Source organism: Lygodium microphyllum, chromosome 10 (genome assembly GCF_053477565.2).
Source record: "Lygodium microphyllum isolate KBCC chromosome 10, Lygodium_microphyllum_v1.1.10, whole genome shotgun sequence".
NCBI classification, from domain to species: domain Eukaryota; kingdom Viridiplantae; phylum Streptophyta; class Polypodiopsida; order Schizaeales; family Lygodiaceae; genus Lygodium; species Lygodium microphyllum.
This window is the reverse complement of record NC_141144.1, coordinates 95,384,933-95,404,853: the sequence shown is the minus strand read 5'-3', so window position 1 is coordinate 95,404,853 and position 19,921 is coordinate 95,384,933. Positions and strand designations below refer to the sequence as shown.

At 41.4% G+C, this 19,921-nt stretch overlaps 1 protein-coding gene across 3 annotated transcripts in view; it reads left to right on the top strand.

Annotated features, from left to right (window-relative positions):
• Positions 1 to 19,921, top strand: part of LOC148030307 (5'-3' exonuclease family protein) — a 94,614-nt gene that overhangs the window by 22,853 nt on the left and 51,840 nt on the right. For 2 of the 3 annotated variants that reach the window (XM_087686601.1, XM_087686603.1), the window contains exon 3: positions 13,753 to 13,987. In XM_087686601.1, coding sequence (XP_087542727.1) covers positions 13,753 to 13,987 — 235 coding nt within the window. The other variant, XM_087686602.1, reaches the window with a different exon arrangement.

The following is a 19,921-nucleotide window of genomic DNA, read 5'->3' as shown; positions in this document are numbered from 1 at the left end:
TGTTGATTGGCTGATTGTCTTCTTTGAATTATGTGGTTTATTAGTTTATTACTTTTTTGAATGTACTCTTCAAGGTTGAGGTTGGGTTTGTTATATTTGCTCAAAGTTAGTGCCTTTTGATATAGATACTCAGTACTTATGGTTGCATGGACTGATGTTTCTACACTATGATTGTGTATTCATTTCATAATACGCAAGATAATGATGTGTCAAGGCAATCTTTATTCTCGTGGCATTCAATAGCATGCCTGTTTTGGCTTTAAAGGTTCTTGTTTAAGCTATCATGACCTCTAGAGTGTATTCTAACATTGTATTGATCAATCATAGCCATTATGTATATTCAGCATTGTAGTATATTGATATAGTGGATCCTTTTATTGATCATGTTAAAAGTTGCCAAATGCATTGCAAAGGAATCAACATGTATGATAAAGGGTTTTTGGCAAACAAGAAATAGAGGCAGGATTGGCTGATCACAATATCCTGGCCATGTTTAAGGAGTTAAACAGGCTGTACAATATGACGCTGGAGAAATCGCCAGGATGGGGCTGTATAGTGCCAATATAAAAATTATAGTTGCATGTTAATGACAAATACAGTCTGCATCCTCCAAATGCAGAATCCTTCTGTTTGAAGGAAAACAATATTCAGAGACTTCACCTTATACATATCATGTGGATGTGGCTTTGCATTCCAAGAGCAAGGAATCTTCATCTAGGCACCCTGGTTATGCCTTAGCTATGCTAAAAACTGTGAAACTGTTTGCAGAAGTCTCTCTTTGTGAACCTTTTACTATAACACTAGTCCCAACAACAGTACATAAGGAGAAATAGGAGAAAGCAACAATACTGTATGCATCAAAGTAATTGGCATATTAATCCTGACAGCACACTGTTTGCAAAAATAGAGTTCATATATCTTCATTTGGTTCGGCTGTCTTCATCAACAAATTTACTTTGTGCCTGACTTTGCAACCTTTGTCTGTCTATTGTTCGGAGAAACAATAAGGAGTTGGGTAAAATAACGGGTGAAAAATGGGCCAGTTTTAGGTGATATGGAATGGTGGATGTAAATGATGAATAGTTTCAATTCTCCTTGACAATATTGTGATCTTTGGGTTCTATGCTGAGACCATGTAAGATTGGCGGTTCATGGAAACTCTATTTCTAAAGGGATGTTAATACATTCTCATGCAAGTGTTCATATGCCAAATTGCAACTTGGCCTTTGCCTTCTTCATTCTTCAATGAAAGGAGAAGAGGTCTAGACTAAAAATGTATTATAAATGCAACATGCTAGGCTGGAACTTAAACATGTCAATAGACATGTGCTAGAGTTTCATCAAATGGGATTGTGCAGCTTGGAACACCCAGGTCTGCTTTCTCAGCTTATTTGTTGATGCCAATGAAACTTGTTATGGACTTGACGTGTTTATGCATGTAATATGCTAAGCATCACCCAAGGCAATTATGGTATTAGCTTATGGCTGAGTAGACATAGGTAGGCAAAATGTAGTTAGACATGACACCGTACAGCAGCTGAAGAAGTTGCTAGTTGGTTGTCTATTCAATTGGCGAGTTCTGGGGCCCCCTCTTATAAAGAGGCAGTTCTTCCCTTTTTTCCACTGAGAACAGAACAACTTTATTGATAGCCTCCTCCATTGACTTGACCGATATGAAATCACAAAACAAGCCTTGTATACAATAATAATGCACAATACAAAATAACCAAAAATAGTTTAATAGAAGGGTTATGTGAAAAGTCAATCTAGATGTCTAGAATGCCAAAGTATATCTAGCTCCAGATGGAACAATGTGATGGAGTCCCATGTATCAAGAAATGCATCTCTCTCCATCCCCATGTGCTCAAAGTTGCCATGTAATGTCCCTCATCCACTCATGAAGTGTATGGCTGATCTGTCTCTAGATCCTGGAGATGGGGTTTGCTATGGATGTGTCTTGTGTCTCAATGTTGCAATCACATCTATGTAGGGCACATGTGGACATGAGTGTTTTCCTTGTCAAAACACAATATTGGGCGATAGAACAAGCCAAATGCTTTTCAAAGATGTTTCTAGACCATGGGTACATAATCAGCCAAAGTTTTGGACAATTAAAATGGCCCTATGCAGTCATTTTAATGGTCAAAAACTGGGTTCTAACGAATTGGATGAACTCCTAATTATTTTTAAGTCTTGTAATTTAGTCAAGAGTTTTAGCTATTTAAAGCCATTGTTAGTTTTCAGTCAATCATTAAATTGCAGATAAGAGGATCATGGACTGAGGTTATCCTTGGGCAGCAACAGCAAATGCGTGAGTTGGATGGTGCACATGTGGACAAAGGAGCCATGAGGAGTTGTGGCTTTTTGAGGACAGATCATGGATGATTGTGACTATGTCCTAAGCATGGGAGCAGTGCACCTTTAAGGATTCAGAGCTTGTGATAGTACAGACTGCGCTTGGGGAGGAAGTGTAGTGTAGATTTGCTGTTGGCAGCCTTTACCCTTGCATACATCTATATAATTGCATTTAGAGGGTTGTTTCCATGTTTGGCTTCTTTGAGTCGTGCATTCAAGAGACAAGTGTCCTGCAGTTGGTATTAGTGCTGCCTGGATGATTGGCCGAAGTACTGATAGAATTGAAGTATTCCAAGCTTCTTATTTCTTCTATATGTAGTAGAAGGTTTTTATCATCCATGGAGTCTTGACATGAAAAGTTCGTGTTAAGTGGAGGCTGTGAGGATACACTAAAGTTTGCAAAGAAAACAGAGAAAGTCTACAAACACAATTAACACAATGAACTTGGACAAAACACAAAATGAAGAAGAAAGAATGACTGGGTGCTGGAAACTCAATGAACAGACTGATGGAGGATGTGATAAAAATGGATGCTCAAGAAGCAGAGGGCTGTCGAACAGGCAAACTCTCGGGGGATGGGCTGAGGGAGAGTGCCATCCTCTATGAATAGATTCATGTGCAGCAAACAACCAAGCTCCATGCCAGATGCTGCTTGAGAAGGATGCAGAGGCTGTCCACAGTAGTGTGACATCAGAACACAGCAACTAGCAGACCACGTAGTGTCAGTAGGCGGAAGCAGACTGAAGGCGGTCTGAAAATACAGGTGCAAAGGCCTTTTGGGGAATGATGTCTATGAACAGGAACTCCAACAGGGATTAACTTGGCATGCAGCAAGGGCAGCAGACCTGAAAACACAGTAGTGGCAGTTCTCCAATGATGATGACCAGCTGGAGGATGGTGATGGCCAGGCTGAGAGATGATGTCCAGCCACTGCAGTCTTGTAGAGAATGGTGATGACAGCTCTAGAGGTTGGCGATGTTAGCAGATGATGGTGTTGAACAAGCTGGAGTCCAAATGCAGCTTTGGTGATGATGACGGGGGAGAGATGATGGGAAGGGGGTGTGTGGCAAAGTGGGGGACAAGAGATATTTCCCCTTTGTTAGCAAGATTGTTAGCGTATGTGTGAGCCTGTGCATGCCTATTAGGGCTGGGCACATTGTTTGTCCTTATTTTAGGCATTATTGTTGTGATTTATTTGTGGTATTTTAGGCATCCAGTTGCTATTTTAGGCCTATTTCATGCCTATTTATAGTGTGGCTCCTCCTCTCTTTAGTGATCATCATCATTCACCAAATGGACTTCTGAATGGACTCGGTGGTAGTGCCCACACAGCCAGTGACTCACTACTGTACTCGACTATCTTGTGTTTGGTATATGGATTCCATTTCCTGAGCACATCTTTGAGTTTTCTTCTTTTGCAATGTTCTTTTGTTTTCTTTCTCTTTTGTCTTATGTTTAGTAGTTGATTTTAGCACTTGTCTATGCTTCCATTGTTGGACCACTTGTGACATGGTATCAGATTGCAAGATCTACGTTCCTGCTGCTGGTTTTTCTGCTGATTACAGTTCATTCCTCCATTTGCTGATCCGGTGACTTGTTGCTAATCATGTTCCGCTTGTAAGAGGTCAATTGCTGCTTGCGTTTCAGTCCAACACCTTGCATTTTCAGCCTATGCTAGTGTTACAGCTTGTAGCTGTCAGTTTATTGCATTCACTGCTTAATCAGCCTGCATTTTGCATTTTCTGTCCCTACTCATTGCTAGGTGACTATTTCTACAGGCCGTTTTTGCTAGTTTTGGCAGACTGAGTTTTCATCATCTTGTAGCGGTTGCCTTTCATTTCTAATCAGATTTTTGGTTACATTACTTACGAATTCTCATTTTGTGACATCTTTACTGTAGGTTTGGCTGTATTCTCTCTCCCTCCCTTTACATTTCTATCCTCTCTTTTTATCCTCTCTATATGGGGTCCTCCATGCACTTCTACAGATGATAAGTTACATGGATTTGACTATCTGACCTGGAGTTTTATTATGAAAGCCTGGTGTGTGCAAAAGCGATTGGGGTACATTGTTTGTGGAGCTATTCTCCGTCCTCAACATTCTTTTCCACTTCCTAAAGATTTTGATGAGGAGAACCATGCGGAAGCTATACTTACATGCGATACGGATGATGCGCATGCCTATTTTGCTATTCTTTGATGTATCCCTAAAGAGGTTCTATGGGCAATCATCTCTTGCAGGATATCTTCCGAAATATGGTTGAAGCTTCAGATGTTGTATGAGGCATCTTTCACCATGCGTGCAGTGACCCTTTATGGCCAGCTTTAATAGATAAAGTCTGAGCCTAAGGATACCATTCAATCATTTTTGCTCCGTATTACAGAGGTATAGGACTAGCTTCGATACTTGTAATTTGTCATTCTCGAGGCATGTCTCATGGGAATGGTACTCTATAAGCTTCCCTCGGAGTTTGATGGAGTGCAAATACTTTGAGGGCGCAAACATCATCCACACTTGTGAGCTTCACAAATATGTCCTCAATGTTGCTCGAGTATGAGGCATCTTTGTGTTTATAGGGGAGGCTTCCATCTCATTATGGAGGTTCTAGTGACGCCTTTATCACTTCTTTAGAGAGGAGTGATAGGAAGAAGCCAAAGGCCCAGTGTTGTCACTATGGTAAGAAGGGCCATTTGCAGAAAGACTATAAGCATTAGCAGTCTCACAGAAGAAGGAAAAGATGAATAAGTGGGATGTGAACTCCTCCAACGAGTCATCCCTTTCCTTAGACTCCAACTCCGATCCTTCGGCTAAGGAGAAGTCCAAGGCATGAAAGGGATCCGCTTCTTTAGTGGAGGGAGGACTTGATAGCCCCTTCCTCTCTTGCTTTCTAGTCCAAGTGGTGCAGTCATTTCTCATGACTCTATAGTGCGAGAGAGAGTGTGTGAGTAGGTGGTGAGATGGGGTAGTTGAGCCTCATCTATAGGTATACAGGTGCATATGTTCCAAAGAAGGACGTCCCTGGCGCATTGACCGAAGTGTAACAGTTTTAAATTTTGAAGTCTGGATTGACATCTAGGCTCATGATGAGCTTGTTATTTGATAGAGAGTGGGTTTGGCTCCTAGTCTGAGCTCACATGAAGGGATACTTTGGCAGCCTGGACAAAGGCGAGGAATGCATGGTTACATATGTGCAAAGGCATTTTTGACGAGATAGTCTTGTACGCTATCGTGAGACATTGATTATGAACACAGAGACATGCTATGATTCTTCTGTTTTTTTAGGAGTTGGCACTATTAACATCGACATCCAGCTCTCTTCGAGGTACCTTGGTGGTGGATTGATCACCTATTGCTTGGGTATCTACGGCTCTATTCTGGTGGCTCTATGCTGTATGGACTCAGATGAGTCATTATCATTGTATCAGATCACCTATGATTTGAGAGGGTGTTAGTACGATTGAGATCATGTGTGAGTTTGTGCATGTCTATTAGGGCTGGGCACATTGTCCTTATTTTAGGCATTCTTGTTGTGATTTATTTGTGTCATTTTAGGCATTTTATGCTAGTTTGCTAGCATTTAATGCTGACTGACTAGCTGCTATTTTAGGCCTGTTTCATGCCTACTTATAGTGTGGCTCCTTGTCTTTAATGATCATCACTCTTCACTAGGTGGACTTGGTTGTTGGAGAGAGGACCTAGTGTGAGTGCCTAGGCAGCCAATGGCTCACTATTGTACACGACTGTCTTGTGTTTGATATATGGATTCCATTTTGTGAGTGCATCTCTAAGTTCTTTCTTGTTGTAGTGTTCTTTTGTTTTCTTTCTTTTTTGTCTTGTCTTCAACTATTTATTTCAACATTTGTCTATGCTTCCATTGGTACACCACTTCTAACACCCTCTTGGGCCCAAAACGAGGTATTTCAGAGATAGAGAAATAGACTCTTAAGTCTCAATGGGAAGGGTCCCACCCCAAGGAGATCAGAGCATTGGGCCAAGCAATGTGTTCTTTGGTTACACCACTAGGTTGGGAAGGAGGATTTAGATGAGTAGAATTAAAGCACACCAGTAGACAGCCGCCTGCCATTGGCATAGGCAAGCATTTGAGATCATTTCTTATTAGATTGTGGAGGAGGTTAGATGACAACTGTCTCTTCCTATGGCTATTAGCTGATAGGAGCTTATTAGTTGGTACTTAGCTTGGATATGGCAGGAATTTAGTGGTATGTGTGAGATGTGGTGAGCCAAAGGAGGCAAAAAGATATTGCTATGGGACTATCCTAGAGCGCAAGAGGCATGGAGGAGAGCCCTTGAGATAATCTTTCACAACACAATAGACACCATGGTTGTAGCTTGGGTCGTAGACAAAGGCCCAACATGTAGATATGAGAATGTTGAAGGGAGCCTCTCTTTTCTCATCATTGGATGTTATTTGAGTAGGATTTCCACTAGAGATTACTTGTAGGCACAATGAATCTAGTGACATTCCCATAGATGGGAGCTAATTGCTAGTATTATTGCTTGGTACATTTGGAATGTGATGTGTATAGATTTTATAGACCTTCAAGATGTATCTAATGTAGAAACTCTTCCAAGAGCATTCAGTACATTTGGAATGTGAGGTGTAGACATTTTATAGACCTTCAAGGTGTCTCAAATGTAGACATTTTATAGACCTTTTAGAGGATTTGGATAGCGATGATCCACACCATTCACAAGATGTGGGAGGGGATTTAAGGTGGCTTCGAAAGAATTTTGTTTCTTTAGAAAAGAGATGTCACTCAAGATTGCCTAGGGGCCTACTTGGATCATAGGGGTGATGGATGCGTTTGTACAAGAGCTCCATCTAATGAAATGAAGACATTGGATTGAGGGTGTTGCAATGGGTTGGTGAAGGGCTTGCAATTGTTGGAAAGGCAACGGAACACTCACATGAGACTTAGTTTTTACTTTCATGTGTGATGTCACATGTGGCTTATTAGTAACATACAAGAGTGATACCAAAGTACAAAACCATTGTCAAGATGTCGATGTAGAAAGTATGAGGAGTTCGATAGAAAGTGTTGCAAGGAGTGGAGTAGTTGCTTTGTTCATGGGGTGAGCAATGGAAGCTCATGATGGTTTGCTCGATGATGTAAAAGGGAACACAATGCTATGGAAAGGGAATGCAACAAGGGGCATACTCATGTAGTGGGTTTTTACTTGGACAGTGCCCTCACAAGGGAATTGTTCACTTGCCCAAATGCAATGCCCTTTCACAATTTAACATGAGTGATACATGAAGCGTAGGTACAATAGGAAAGAGAGATTGATGTCAAAGACAAGGAAGATGAGCCAAAGCTTGAATTTACCATGTGGGTGAGCTATAAAGCACCTCCCTCTCAAAGCGTGTATGTTGATGCTGAAGGAGGAGGAGCACAAGCTAGCTAAGGGGTCAAGGATGTGATACAAAAGAAGAAAATGGAGCATCTCAACTATAAGAGCTATGGAGAAAGAGGATTGTTGTGGAAGTTGAAATGGTGTCTGGAAACTTAAACTTGAGTAAAGAAACATAGTCTCCATCTCCATGCTAATCAAGAATGCAACGGGCAGTTGAAGCTTAACCTCGGGTATCTCTGTCTGTATGCTAGCCAAGAATGTGAAGGCTCAACCACCAAGGTAAGACCGAAAACCCCATTCGTTAGTTCTATAATGAAATACCCCCTAACATGCAAGTACCAAAGGAGGAGGACAACTTCGAGATGCTTTTGGAGCTCAGCTAAAGCTAAGAGAGTGTTAGCAATAAAACAAGTGAATTGAAGAAGCCTTAGAAAAGCAATATGCAAATGAAGAAACCTAGCCTTAAAATAGGGGCATGCAAATGAAGAGACCTAAGGACGTATCCTAAGGAGCTACAAAATGACTAGCCTAGAGATATGCTATCCTATCTTAGCCTAGGAGGCTTAATGGGAGATTAGCCTAAAGATCTAGCGAGACAAGCTTGCTAGTTAGACAAGCCACAAGGCACAACCAAGGGGGTGGTGTCTAATTCACAGCAGTAATATAAAGGCACTGATAAACATGGATACTACCGAGATGGAGAAAGAGTTACTGTCATAGGAAGTACCCATAGAGATAGGGAACGCCCGTTTCGGCACTTAGGAATGGATTAACGCGTTTTAGGAGGTCTAAGCCCAAGCAACACTGGCGGAACGTTCCAGCCCGTTCCCGCCCGTTCCGCCTTGTTCCTTGTTTTTGGAACGGCTGTTCCAAGGCATTTAAAAAAAAACGTCATTCTTGTTCGCCTCCACTCCCGCCTCGACTCGTGCCGCGCCTGCCTGTCGTGACGTGTTCTGACTGTTGCCTCACGAGTCACGCCCCAACTGCTGCCTGGACTCTCGCTTGCTTGGCCCAACTCTCGCCGGCAATCAAGTGAGGACTCTCTCTCTCTCTCTCTCTCTCGTGCGCACTTCAGATTCCAAAATCCAGATCAGTCTTGACTCTTGACTCTTCACTCCTTGAGACTTGCCCCAAATTTAGGGGTGATTGAAGATTCATCAACAGGGACTTGCAATTTTGCCCCAATTTAAAGCATCTTTGATTCAGGCTGCAAGCTCCCCCAAATTTGGGGCGTTTTGGATCAGTTTTTTGGCAGTTACCCCAAAATTTGGGGAATCGGGATTCCGGGATCTGAAAGAGCCTCCAAATTTGGGGCATTTTGAATCAATCATTACCCCAAATTTGGGAACTGAAAATGCGCCAAAATTTGGCGCATTTTCAGCAAGGGAATGCAGGTTGGAATGCTCCAGTTTGTGGCATTTTCAATAAAAGGAATGCAAGATGAAGTAGCAACAAAGTTCGGGCATTTTTAGCAAACATTTAACACATGCATGTTGAAATTTTGGCTGCAAATTTCTGCAATTTCATTGAACTTTGCAGATTATTTGTCACTTTTATATAGATGGCAGCATTGACATCTATGGGATCTTCATCATCCTTAGCAGGTACATTTTCAACAACTGGATGAAGTTGAAGCACTACTTGGTCATGGTGGGATGAGGTAGATGCAAGGGTGCCATTGAGAGGTGGAGGGGCTCGCCCTTGGAAATGCAAACTTTGCTCTTATGCTCGCACTAGTGGGACTGATAAAGTGAGAGCCCATCTTCTACATGAGGAGGGGAAAGAGGTGCGTTTTTGCACCAATGTATCAATTGAGAAAAGGCAGGAGTTACTTGATTGCATAGGCATTTCTATGGGGAATTCACATGCCAAGAAGACGCCAAATATGGCAGTGGATCCAACAACATGGACTCCAAGGCCAGCACGGCATGATGCTTCATGCAGAAGACCACTAGGATTAGTGGCTACGCAATCTTCTTGTGGGCCATCAGTGGCAACAAGTCGCGGTGTTAGACAAAGTTCATTGCACACTTCATGGGAACCAAAGAAAAAAGAGGAGACAGATGCAGTAGTGGCACACTTTTTTTACCATGACCATATTGCATTCAAATCAGCCAGGTCACCTGATTTTTTAAATATGGTGACAGATTGTAGAGCATGGACCTACATTGTCCCCTTCATCAGAAACTATCAAGACTACATTGCTTTAGAAGGAGCAAGCAACCATAGAGATTGCAACAATAAATATTCGCAATCAATGGGCAAGAAATGGAGTGACATTGATGGTGGCAGATGGATGGAGTGACACGTGCCATAGGTCCATACATGGTGTTGTTGCATATTCTGGTGGGGATGTATACTTCATTGGTAGTTGTGATTCTTCAGAGACTCGAAAGAGTGCAGATGTATTGGCATCGGAGTGGTGCGAGGTAGTGTAGGCTGTTGGGGTAGAAAATGTAGTGCAATTGATGGCAGATGGTGAACATACAAACAGGGCATGATGGTGATGGTGATGGCCACGTTGCTGTTTAGGAGGATGAGCATTCAGGCACAGTGGAGGCATCTTCCATGAAAGAGAGCACTTAGCGGCTAGCCTCTTGGAGCTTTAAACTTGGAAATTGGAGTTCTTCTAACTTGGATCTTTAGACTTTAAAGTTTAGTGCATATTTTGTGTCTTTGCAATGCACACTTGTTGGACTTATGCAACATTGTTGATTACAATGTTGAATGTGACAATCCATTGCTGGTTACATTGTTTTGAATCTTTATTATCGTTGAAACTTGATTATATGTCTCTAATTTCACAAATTATGGTTGATATCTCTAGATTCTAAGACTTTAGTATTAATTCTCTCTCTCTCTCTCTCTCTCTATATATATATATATATATATATATATATATATGTCTCTAATTTCACAAATTATGGTTGATATCTCTAGATTCTAAGACTTTAGTGTTAATTCTCTCCAAAGTCTCTCTACCCCCCTCCCCCCCTTCCCTTTGCCACATGTAGTTTTGTGAGACCTTTAATGACCTCTCTTTCATTCTCTCTCAACTACCTAGCACATGCATGTTTATAATTAATGTCAGTAAAGTCAATAAGACTCTAAGAAGGTATAGATCAAAGCTAGAGGTAGGAGGATGAAGGTTGCTTGCATGGAAGCAACTCTGCTCACACACATTGTTGGTAATATCTCTTTGTTTGTTTAGCATATTTATATACAGAGGACATGGGTGAGCCCTGCACAGCCACTGCCATCGAAGATGGCACATTATTATACACAGTTCTTGAGCATATCAGAGCAGGGATTCATAGAGATTCCGAGATATATGCAAATCTATATGCCACATCGATTGAGAGTTCTTATTGGACAGCTCAGGGTATCATCACATCAGCTTATGATTGAGAGTGGCAGAGCCAGTGGCATCCCAGGGGAGGAGAGGATATGTCCCCTTTGCAGATCAGAGGTGGAGAGTGAGGAGCATTTTGTTCTCAGATGCCCGGCATACTCAGAGTTGAGATCTAGATACACATTGAGCAGCTCACTTCAGGGATGTATGACTGATATGGATCAGAGATCATTTGGCCGTTTTCTGGGAGAGGCATGGCACATCAGAGAGCAGAGCACACAGCGGGTCCCAGTCAGAGAGGGACCCACCCAGACGACTATTGCACAGTTCTTTTAGACAGACAGAGTGGGAGCTACTGTACCAGCCTCCAGCCAGACCTCCGGGCTCACACTACAGCAGGTTGAGGACCAGCGTACCCGACGCCGCACGAGGATCCGTGGGTTTCGGACCCCACAGCCACACTGACAAGAGATTCGGAGGATTCTTGATCTACATCGACACCAGACTGAGATCTGACGACACTCGACACATTGGATCTCAGATCTCCAGTTTGCTCTTTCTCCACCGCCGATGTACCACATCCTGCATCCAGGAGGGATCACTTGCTATTAGCGACTTCGACGACTGCTACTACATCCCAGGATAGTATATCTCCCTGCATCTGTTACATATACACATCGCACCACTTTATCACAGCCGACAGTTGTTCCCCTATCATAGCCGACATTTGTTCCCCTTTTGTAGCCATTATCTGGAGTACCAGAGCTACATACGCACATACACATACACGACACTTATCACACTCACAGCACCGTATTTTCAGTTTCTAGTTTTTAGCTTTTCATTCAGCACTTTTATTTTGGATAGCTGGACCTCATCAGTTGTATCACAGTTTGTCTCATAGGCCAGTTTTGGTCTTTAGAAGGCGTTAATATAACTTTCTTTCTTTCTTTCTTTCTCTCTCTCTCTCTATATATATATGTGTGTGTGTGTGTGTGTGTGTAAAAAGTATGTATATATGTATGTATGCCGTTCCTTCCATTCTTGTTCCCTAACTTTGGGCGTTCCCCCTGTTCCGGGGGGTCCCATTCCCTATTCCTAGTAACTATGGAAGTACCCCCACTCAATTGCCATTGAATAGTACCGCACTATTGGAGGCTGGATGAGGAGAAGTTTTAAAGTACCCTTGGCCTTTGAATGACAATTGTCATTGAAGAGGTGAGGTTTTTGGCAATATGTTTTCCTACCACTCCTATTTCTTATCATTGATTTAGGTGGATGATTGGCATAGGGGTGATCCCTGCTTTTGATCAACTGGGGAGGGTGGTCTAGTGTGCATGAAGGGAATGCCCAAGATAGGAGCACTTGCAGTCAGATTGAGACATACTTGGGTGAATTGGGAGGTGCATTGTGCAGGGTGGCATTTGTGGCAACAAATCACCAATGTGCAAAGCTGTACACACTTGAAGAGAGTCAGCTAAGGAGGGCCTAAAACCTATATGACGATCTAAGCTAACTTGGGACAAAATGAGACAGCCTATGGTGGGGGACCTAGAGGAGTGCAAGAATGGGAGGGATGGGGGGAATCGAGGATGTGGGGACCAACTCTTGCTGATAGCACATTTGAAACAAATGGTAGACTTTGAGGCAAAGTAGGGATACCTGGCCGAGTTCTCCTGCTTTTAGAGTCTCCTCTATTGAAACATGTAGCAATCTGGGTCTCTGTGGTGACTTACAGCTACTACTTGCACAATAGGAGCAACATAGAGATGTTCATATAAATGAAAAGGATCATATGAACCTGCCATTGGGTTGGCTGAGATAAAGGCATTGGATTGCCAATTACTTTTTAAGATGGTTTGTTCTCCCCAATGGAGAGCTGCACAATCACACAAGGTGGTTGCCCCAACCAAGATGATCGATGAGATATGATGTCAAATGACATTTTTATTGGAAAAAAGAAATATGGTTGTGGGCAATGCCTGATGACTTGCTTGATCTTTTTTGCCCCTTTTTTCTTTTTGCATTTGGACAGTGTATAGATAGTTGAATTTAGCAATCATAAATAGTAAAGTCAAACTGTGAATCATACCATGGAACTTAGCATTTGGCAAGTTTTAAAATGGAAACTCTACATCATGTGCACTCCTGAAGCCACTGTTCTAAGGTGGTATCAAAAGTTCTTCATGAGACTGTCTATAGGCTAAGTTCTGGTGCACTCAGCCTGAGCAGAACAGAGCAGCTCTGCATTGGATGAGTGAGTTTGGAACAATTTGTGTAACATACGAGCATATCCCAAACATGTGAAAACGCTCCTATGTTCTTTCGAAACTTCAAACCATGCAAAGTGCTGCTGGCTTATGGCTAGACATAATCCAACAATTGGAACCTTGAACTGTATTTAGAAACTTGAAACCATGCAAAGTGGTGCTGGATTACATCAGCTTATGGTTGTTTGAACCTGTGATGTACAAGTAGCAACTACATGTACAAAGCTAATGGACCATTCTGCCTTTAACATTTTTTTAGCGTTTGGCATTGAAATCGTACTTTGCACTAGATTTTAAGTGTGTAGCTTTTGGCAAAAACAGGACATTCATGCAAATATAGTTGTCAACTTTCTTGTGGTTTATCCATCAGAGAATACTCATACAGGCTTGTTCTTGTAGATTGCAAGCATGGAAGATGCTGAAGCTGATGACGTGGTGGCAACACTGGCAGAGCAGGCAGTTAAAATGGGAATGCGAGTCACAATTGCATCTCCTGACAAAGATTTCAAACAGTTGCTCTGTGAAGAAATACAGATAGTAACACCATTGTCAGACCTTCAACGCTGGTCTTTTTATACACATAAGCAGTACTTTAGTCAACACAAATGTCATCCAGACATAGAGCTCAGTTTACGTGAGTGGTTATTTTGAACTCTCCTTGCATTTTATAGAATTGTATACTTGTCCATACTTTTTACTCACTGTCAAGATTTTTTAGAAGAGAAGGCAAATCTTAATCTTAAATCTTGCTTGTACAAATAGAACTATTGTGGAATGCTGATGCAACTGTAATTAGTGTAAACCTTTGTGTAGGAAATTGTATAACCTTTTTCTTGTAGTGTATTCATCTTGGTCCCTGTGTTGAGTCCCCATGGTTCATCATATAAATGTGTGTATCCAGCCTCAATGCTCTGCATGCACCATAAATTAAGATGTTAACTACCGTACCATCAGCCAAAACCACATTGCCCACTAGTGTTAATACCATCACACTGATTTTTGAGCCAGATGATGATAGACAGCAATAGAAGCACAAGGAGGTCATGGACAGCAAAATAGACTTGTTGATTATGGAAATGCAGGTGCTGGGAATGAAAATGAAGGTGCTGTACAGCTTTAACAGGATGCTGAAAATGGCTTAGAGTAGTAAAATGCTGAAAATAACATACCTCCATATGTAGACCCAATTCCTAAGAATGTAGATCATTGGGTGTGCAGGTCTATATGCTTAAGAGGGTAGCCATATAGGTATGACCTGTCTTTGCACTATGTGATGCTTAGAGATGAGGGTGAGCTTCTTACTTATAAAGAGGCGAAGTCATGCAAATTCAGCAATAAGCGGGAGCTAGCTATGCAGGAAGAGATTAAATCTCTGTATGTTAATGATACTTGGGACCTTGTGTTGTTGCCCAAAGGAAGAAAGCCTCTTCCAAACAAATGGGTTTGCAAAGTAAAGACAGTTGATGGGAAACCTAAGTACAAGGCAAGACTTGTTGCCAAAGGGTATGCACAGAAGGAAGGGATTGACTTTCAAGAGGTCTTCTCACCTGTTGTGAAGATGACTACTCTACGTGTGTTTTTGGCTCTCACTGTTGTATTGGACTTAGAGCTATACCAAATGGATGTGAAAACAACTTTTCTGTATGGTGACATTGATGAGGAAATCTACATAAAACAGCACGAGGGTTTTGTAGTTCTTGGAAAAGAACAGTTGGTGTGTAAACTAAAACGTAGATTATATGGGCTGAAGCAAGCACCTTAGCAGTGGTACAAAAAGTTTGACTCTTTTATGCTCTCTCATGGTTTTACATGCAGCCATGCAAATCATTGTTTGTACATGAAAAAGGATATAGATGGCAACCGCATCATACTTGTTTTGTATGTGGATTATATGTTGCTAGCTAGGAAAAGAAAGACTAGCTTGGATGCTCTCAAAGATCAGTTGAAATCAGCTTTCTCCATGAAAGATTTGGGGAATGTAGAGCATATATTGGGTATGAGGATTTGCAAGGATAGAACGCAAAAATTGCTGTTCTTATCTCAAGAGTAGTACATTGAAAAGGTACTCGACAAATTTAAGATGGTTGAAGCTAAGCCTCTTGGGGTGCCCTTACCTTCATATCTTAAGCTTAGTAAAGCCAACAGCCCAATGGATGACATGGATATCAATGCCATGAAGGGAGTCCCTTATGCATCGGCTTGTGGCTCTCTTATGTATTCTATGGTTGCTACTCATCCCAGATATTGCTCATGCAGTGGGAGTTGTCGGTAGGTTTATGTCCAATCTTGGCTAAACAATTGGGAGGCTGTCAAGTGTATTCTTTGATATCTCAAGGGTACACAAAGAAAGTGTATTTGCTATGGGCAGGATGTACTTAGTCTGCAGGGTTATTGTCAGATATGGCATGTGACTTGGATACTCCTAGGTCCACTAGCGGGAATGGGCAGGATGTACTTAGTCTGCAGGGTTATTGTGATGCAGATATGGCATGTGACTTGGATACTCCTAGGTCCACTAGCGGGTATGTCTTTATAGTTGCTGGTGGGGCTGTTTCTTGGTGCTCTAGGTTGCAGAACATCGTAGCACTGAGTACTACTGAAATTGAATACATATCAGCTTATACTGAAGCTTCTAAAGAAGCTATATGGTTGAGCAAACTTGCAGAGGATCTCGGCATGTCTATGAGTATTTCATTGTTGGGATGTGATAGCCAGAGTGTTGTGTATCTGGCTAAGATTGCCATGTATTATTCATGCACAAAGCATATAGATGTGCAGTATCACTTTATCAGACAAATTTTGGAAGATGGTCTAATCACATTGATCAAGATCAAAACAGATGACAATCCAATAGATGTTCTCACTTAAAGTCTAAGCAAGGCTTAGCATGAGCATTGCATACGACTAGTGGGAGTTGGTTAGAGGTTCACTTTGGACCTTTAAGTGGGAGGTTGTTGGGATAAAGGTCCTTTATTTGCCTCTGTGTATTGTACACGTGTATTATTTAGTACATGTGAATGCACCGTTACGTGCCCTAAGTATAAATACATTTTATTCTTTGTGTACCAACACATTTGTTGGTACACCCAAATCATATCGTACTCTCTCTCTCTCTCTATTACTCTCACTCACTTGCACACTGTCCCTGCTGCAAATCTTCATGCTTCCTTTTTTTGTGCGCTCATATCACTTTAGGGTCTTTGGGAGTCATGAATACGTGCACACTCTTGATGATAAGATATGAAAGCTCACTCATTGAGTTGATCTCTTGATTTTTGTAGGTTATTTTTCCGAAGCGAAGGCCTATCATCCGTTTGATTCTCAAACAAACAAGGTGATTCTTAGGAGAGATGTTGTTTTTGATGAGAGGAATATTGTGCAGACTTCTACACCAAACTTTGTATGGTTTCTTGAGATTATTTCATTGGAGATAGTGCTTTTTGAGCCAGGTCTATTACTTGCTTCTAACCTTACTATAGATTCTTTAGCTCCTGGGTCCCCTCTGTGGAACCCGTCATCTTGTTGGTACCAGTAGACTATGTAGAATTAGGGGATCCTTCTACCGGATTCCACTCTAGAGGGTGCTAGAAGATTTGGTTGGCTTGCACCTCATGCTTCATTGTGTTGCTATTTATAGTTGATTACGTAGCACGTTCTAAGTTGGATAGTTGGTGGGAGGTACTTCAACAACTCCAATGGTGAGAGGCCATGTAGAAGGAGCTAGGGAGTATTGATTGCAATGAGACTTGAACTTTGGTCGTGGATCGTCTGAGTCACAAGAAAGTCATTTGAACGAAGTAGATCTTTAGGACTAAGCTAAAGGTTGATGGGAGTTTAGACAAGTACAAGGCTTGCCTTGTATTGTAAGGATTTTGATAGAAGCATGGCATAGACTATGAAGAGACCTTTGCTCTTATTGCGTAGTTGATATCATTCTGTTTGTTGATTGCACTAGTTGCTGACTACGGTTGGCTGATCTATTAAAGGGATGCTAAAAGTGTCTTTTTGAATGGTTATTTGGAGGCAAAAGGTTATGTGGACCAGTCCCCTCTGTTTTCTTTTGCTAACCGAAAAGATAAGGTCGTTCACTTTGCAGAAAACTCTTTATGGGCTGAAGCAAGCATTGCGGTCTTGGTTTCAGAGGATGGATGATTTTGTTTGAACTCATGGATACCATTCTATCCCTTATGAACCAAACTTATATGTCCATATCACTTCACAGGGGGTCAACTATATGCTACTGTATGTAGATTATTTACTTATCATTGGCTCAAATTCTAGTGTCATTAGAGAAATTAAGATCAAGCTGTATGATACTTTTGAGATGACAGAACTTGGCTTGTTGTCGTACTTTTTGGGGATGAAGGTAAGTGATTTGGGGATGTATTTTTATATCATAGCACAAGTACGTTCTTTAGTTAGTGGATCAGTATTGTGAGGATCAGACATGGCTCGTGGCCATGCCTCTTGATCCCACCGTCCACTTGTCTAAGGATACCTTGGATCATTCTTGTGATGAGCACACTTATAGATCTATTGTAGGGGAATTGCTTTGGTTCATTCACACTAGATTAGATTTTGCATACTCAGTTAGTTTGCCGAGTAAGTATTTTATTGCATCTCAGATGTCACATTGGATTGCATGTCTTTGTGTCTTGAGATATTTAAGATGTATATTTTCTTATGGCTTGAATGATGGTTCGGTTTTATGTTTGTAGGGATACATAGAATTTGATTGGGTAGAATATCTTGATACTTGGTGTATTTGTGGCTGTTGTATCTTTATCTTAGGCACGACTCCTATCTCTTGGGTCTGTCGTAAGTAGGAGACGGTGGTAGCTTCTATGGATGACGCCGAGTATAGGACTCTCTTTGATGGTACCACAAAGGCCATCTACTTGAAGAGCTTACTGGTAGAGCTTCAATTTCCATGTGCTTCACCGATTGTTCTCTACTGTGACAACCAGAGTGCGATTGCACTAGCTGGTAATCCTATTATCACACCTCGGACTAGTCATGCTGTAGTACATTTTCATTTTACTAGAGAGCAAGTTGAGCTAGACACCATTCACGACGAGTTTGTGCCTTCATTAGACAATTTTGCAAACATATTGTCATGAGGACATAAAATTTAATTGCCTTTAAGTTAATCAAATATGCTAGTATGACTTGCATATATGAGATGCAAGTTAATTATTTCATAGTGTGGGACCTAGAACTCGAAATATCAGTTGGTGCTAATAAGAGCAAAAATTGTAAGAAGTTATGTTTGATAAGTACTAGGTGGTACTCGGTGCCAAATTTTGGTCTAGATGAATTTGTTGCCACTAATGTCAGTGGTGACATTAGAGACTAGGCACAACTATATTAAGTAATGTTGATCTGAAGGCTTATAAGTGTTTAGGAATACTTGGAAGACAAATTGGCCTAGCCATTTTAATTATTGGTTGGTGGAATCATTTTTTTGGGCATTAGAATAATTATAAAATCAAATTTCAGAATTAATATTCCGAAAATCAATTTAATAAGTTGTATAATGGTATTAGAAGGTTGCCACTTGGCAAAAGTTATCCATGCATAGGAAAAACGTTTTTGGGGGTTGGTGGAAGTCAATTCTAGCTATTGTGAGAGAGGAGGTGTCACAAGACTGTGACAACTATTACCTTTTTGTTGATTTCTTTATTACTACTTTATTTGGTTTTTCTTTTTGAAAGGATCCCTCTTGAAATCTAAACGCCTGAGTTGCATGGCCAGTATGTGAAACGGGCAAGAATGTCTAGTGAGTCAAGACTGGACAGTTAAGGTCTAGTACAAGTCTAGAAGAGACTGATGGCACTGTAGATTGACAAGCCTGGAAGAGACTTGTGAAAGTGTATATGGACAAGTGTGTTGAAGAACTAGCCTGGAAGAGACTAGTTCAAAGTGAAGATGGGAAAATCTGCAAGAGGTTAGTCCATGTGGGGTCATCAGTGGAAATTCACTTTCAGTTGAGCTACATTGCAAATTTGGATGTAGCCATAGTCTGCAAAGATGGTCAGAAGACTAGTGGGGATGCAATGGAAGCAGCTCCTAAAATTTAGGGAGTTACTATTTTTGGACCCCAGAATCTGTTCGCGTCATTATCTTCGTTTTTGCACGAGGATTAATTCTCTGTTTGTGCCGAGGTTAAATTTTGCACCGATCATAGAGAATTTTAGACTGAAAGGTTTAAACAGGAAAATTGTTACGTGTATGCCATGTGTCACAATTTGGGCATAAATTCCCAAAAGAGAGAGAGAGAGAGCAACACAAAAACGAGTTTCAGTGCCTGAGGGGCAGATTGGAGCATGGAACTCATGGGGCTGAGGGCAGATTGCTGCAAATACATCAGCTATGGAGGGTACTTCTTCATCTCTGACTCATGTACAGAGGTTGAGCTTGCTCCTCCTAGGTCACTCTCTCCTAATCTGAGCAGATGGATTATGTACAGTGTTGTGGGCTGATCAGATGGATCATGTATAGTGTTGTGGGTTTATGCATAATTGCCGAGGCAAGAGTCTCTTGAATAAGTACAGGGTTTGCTAATTGC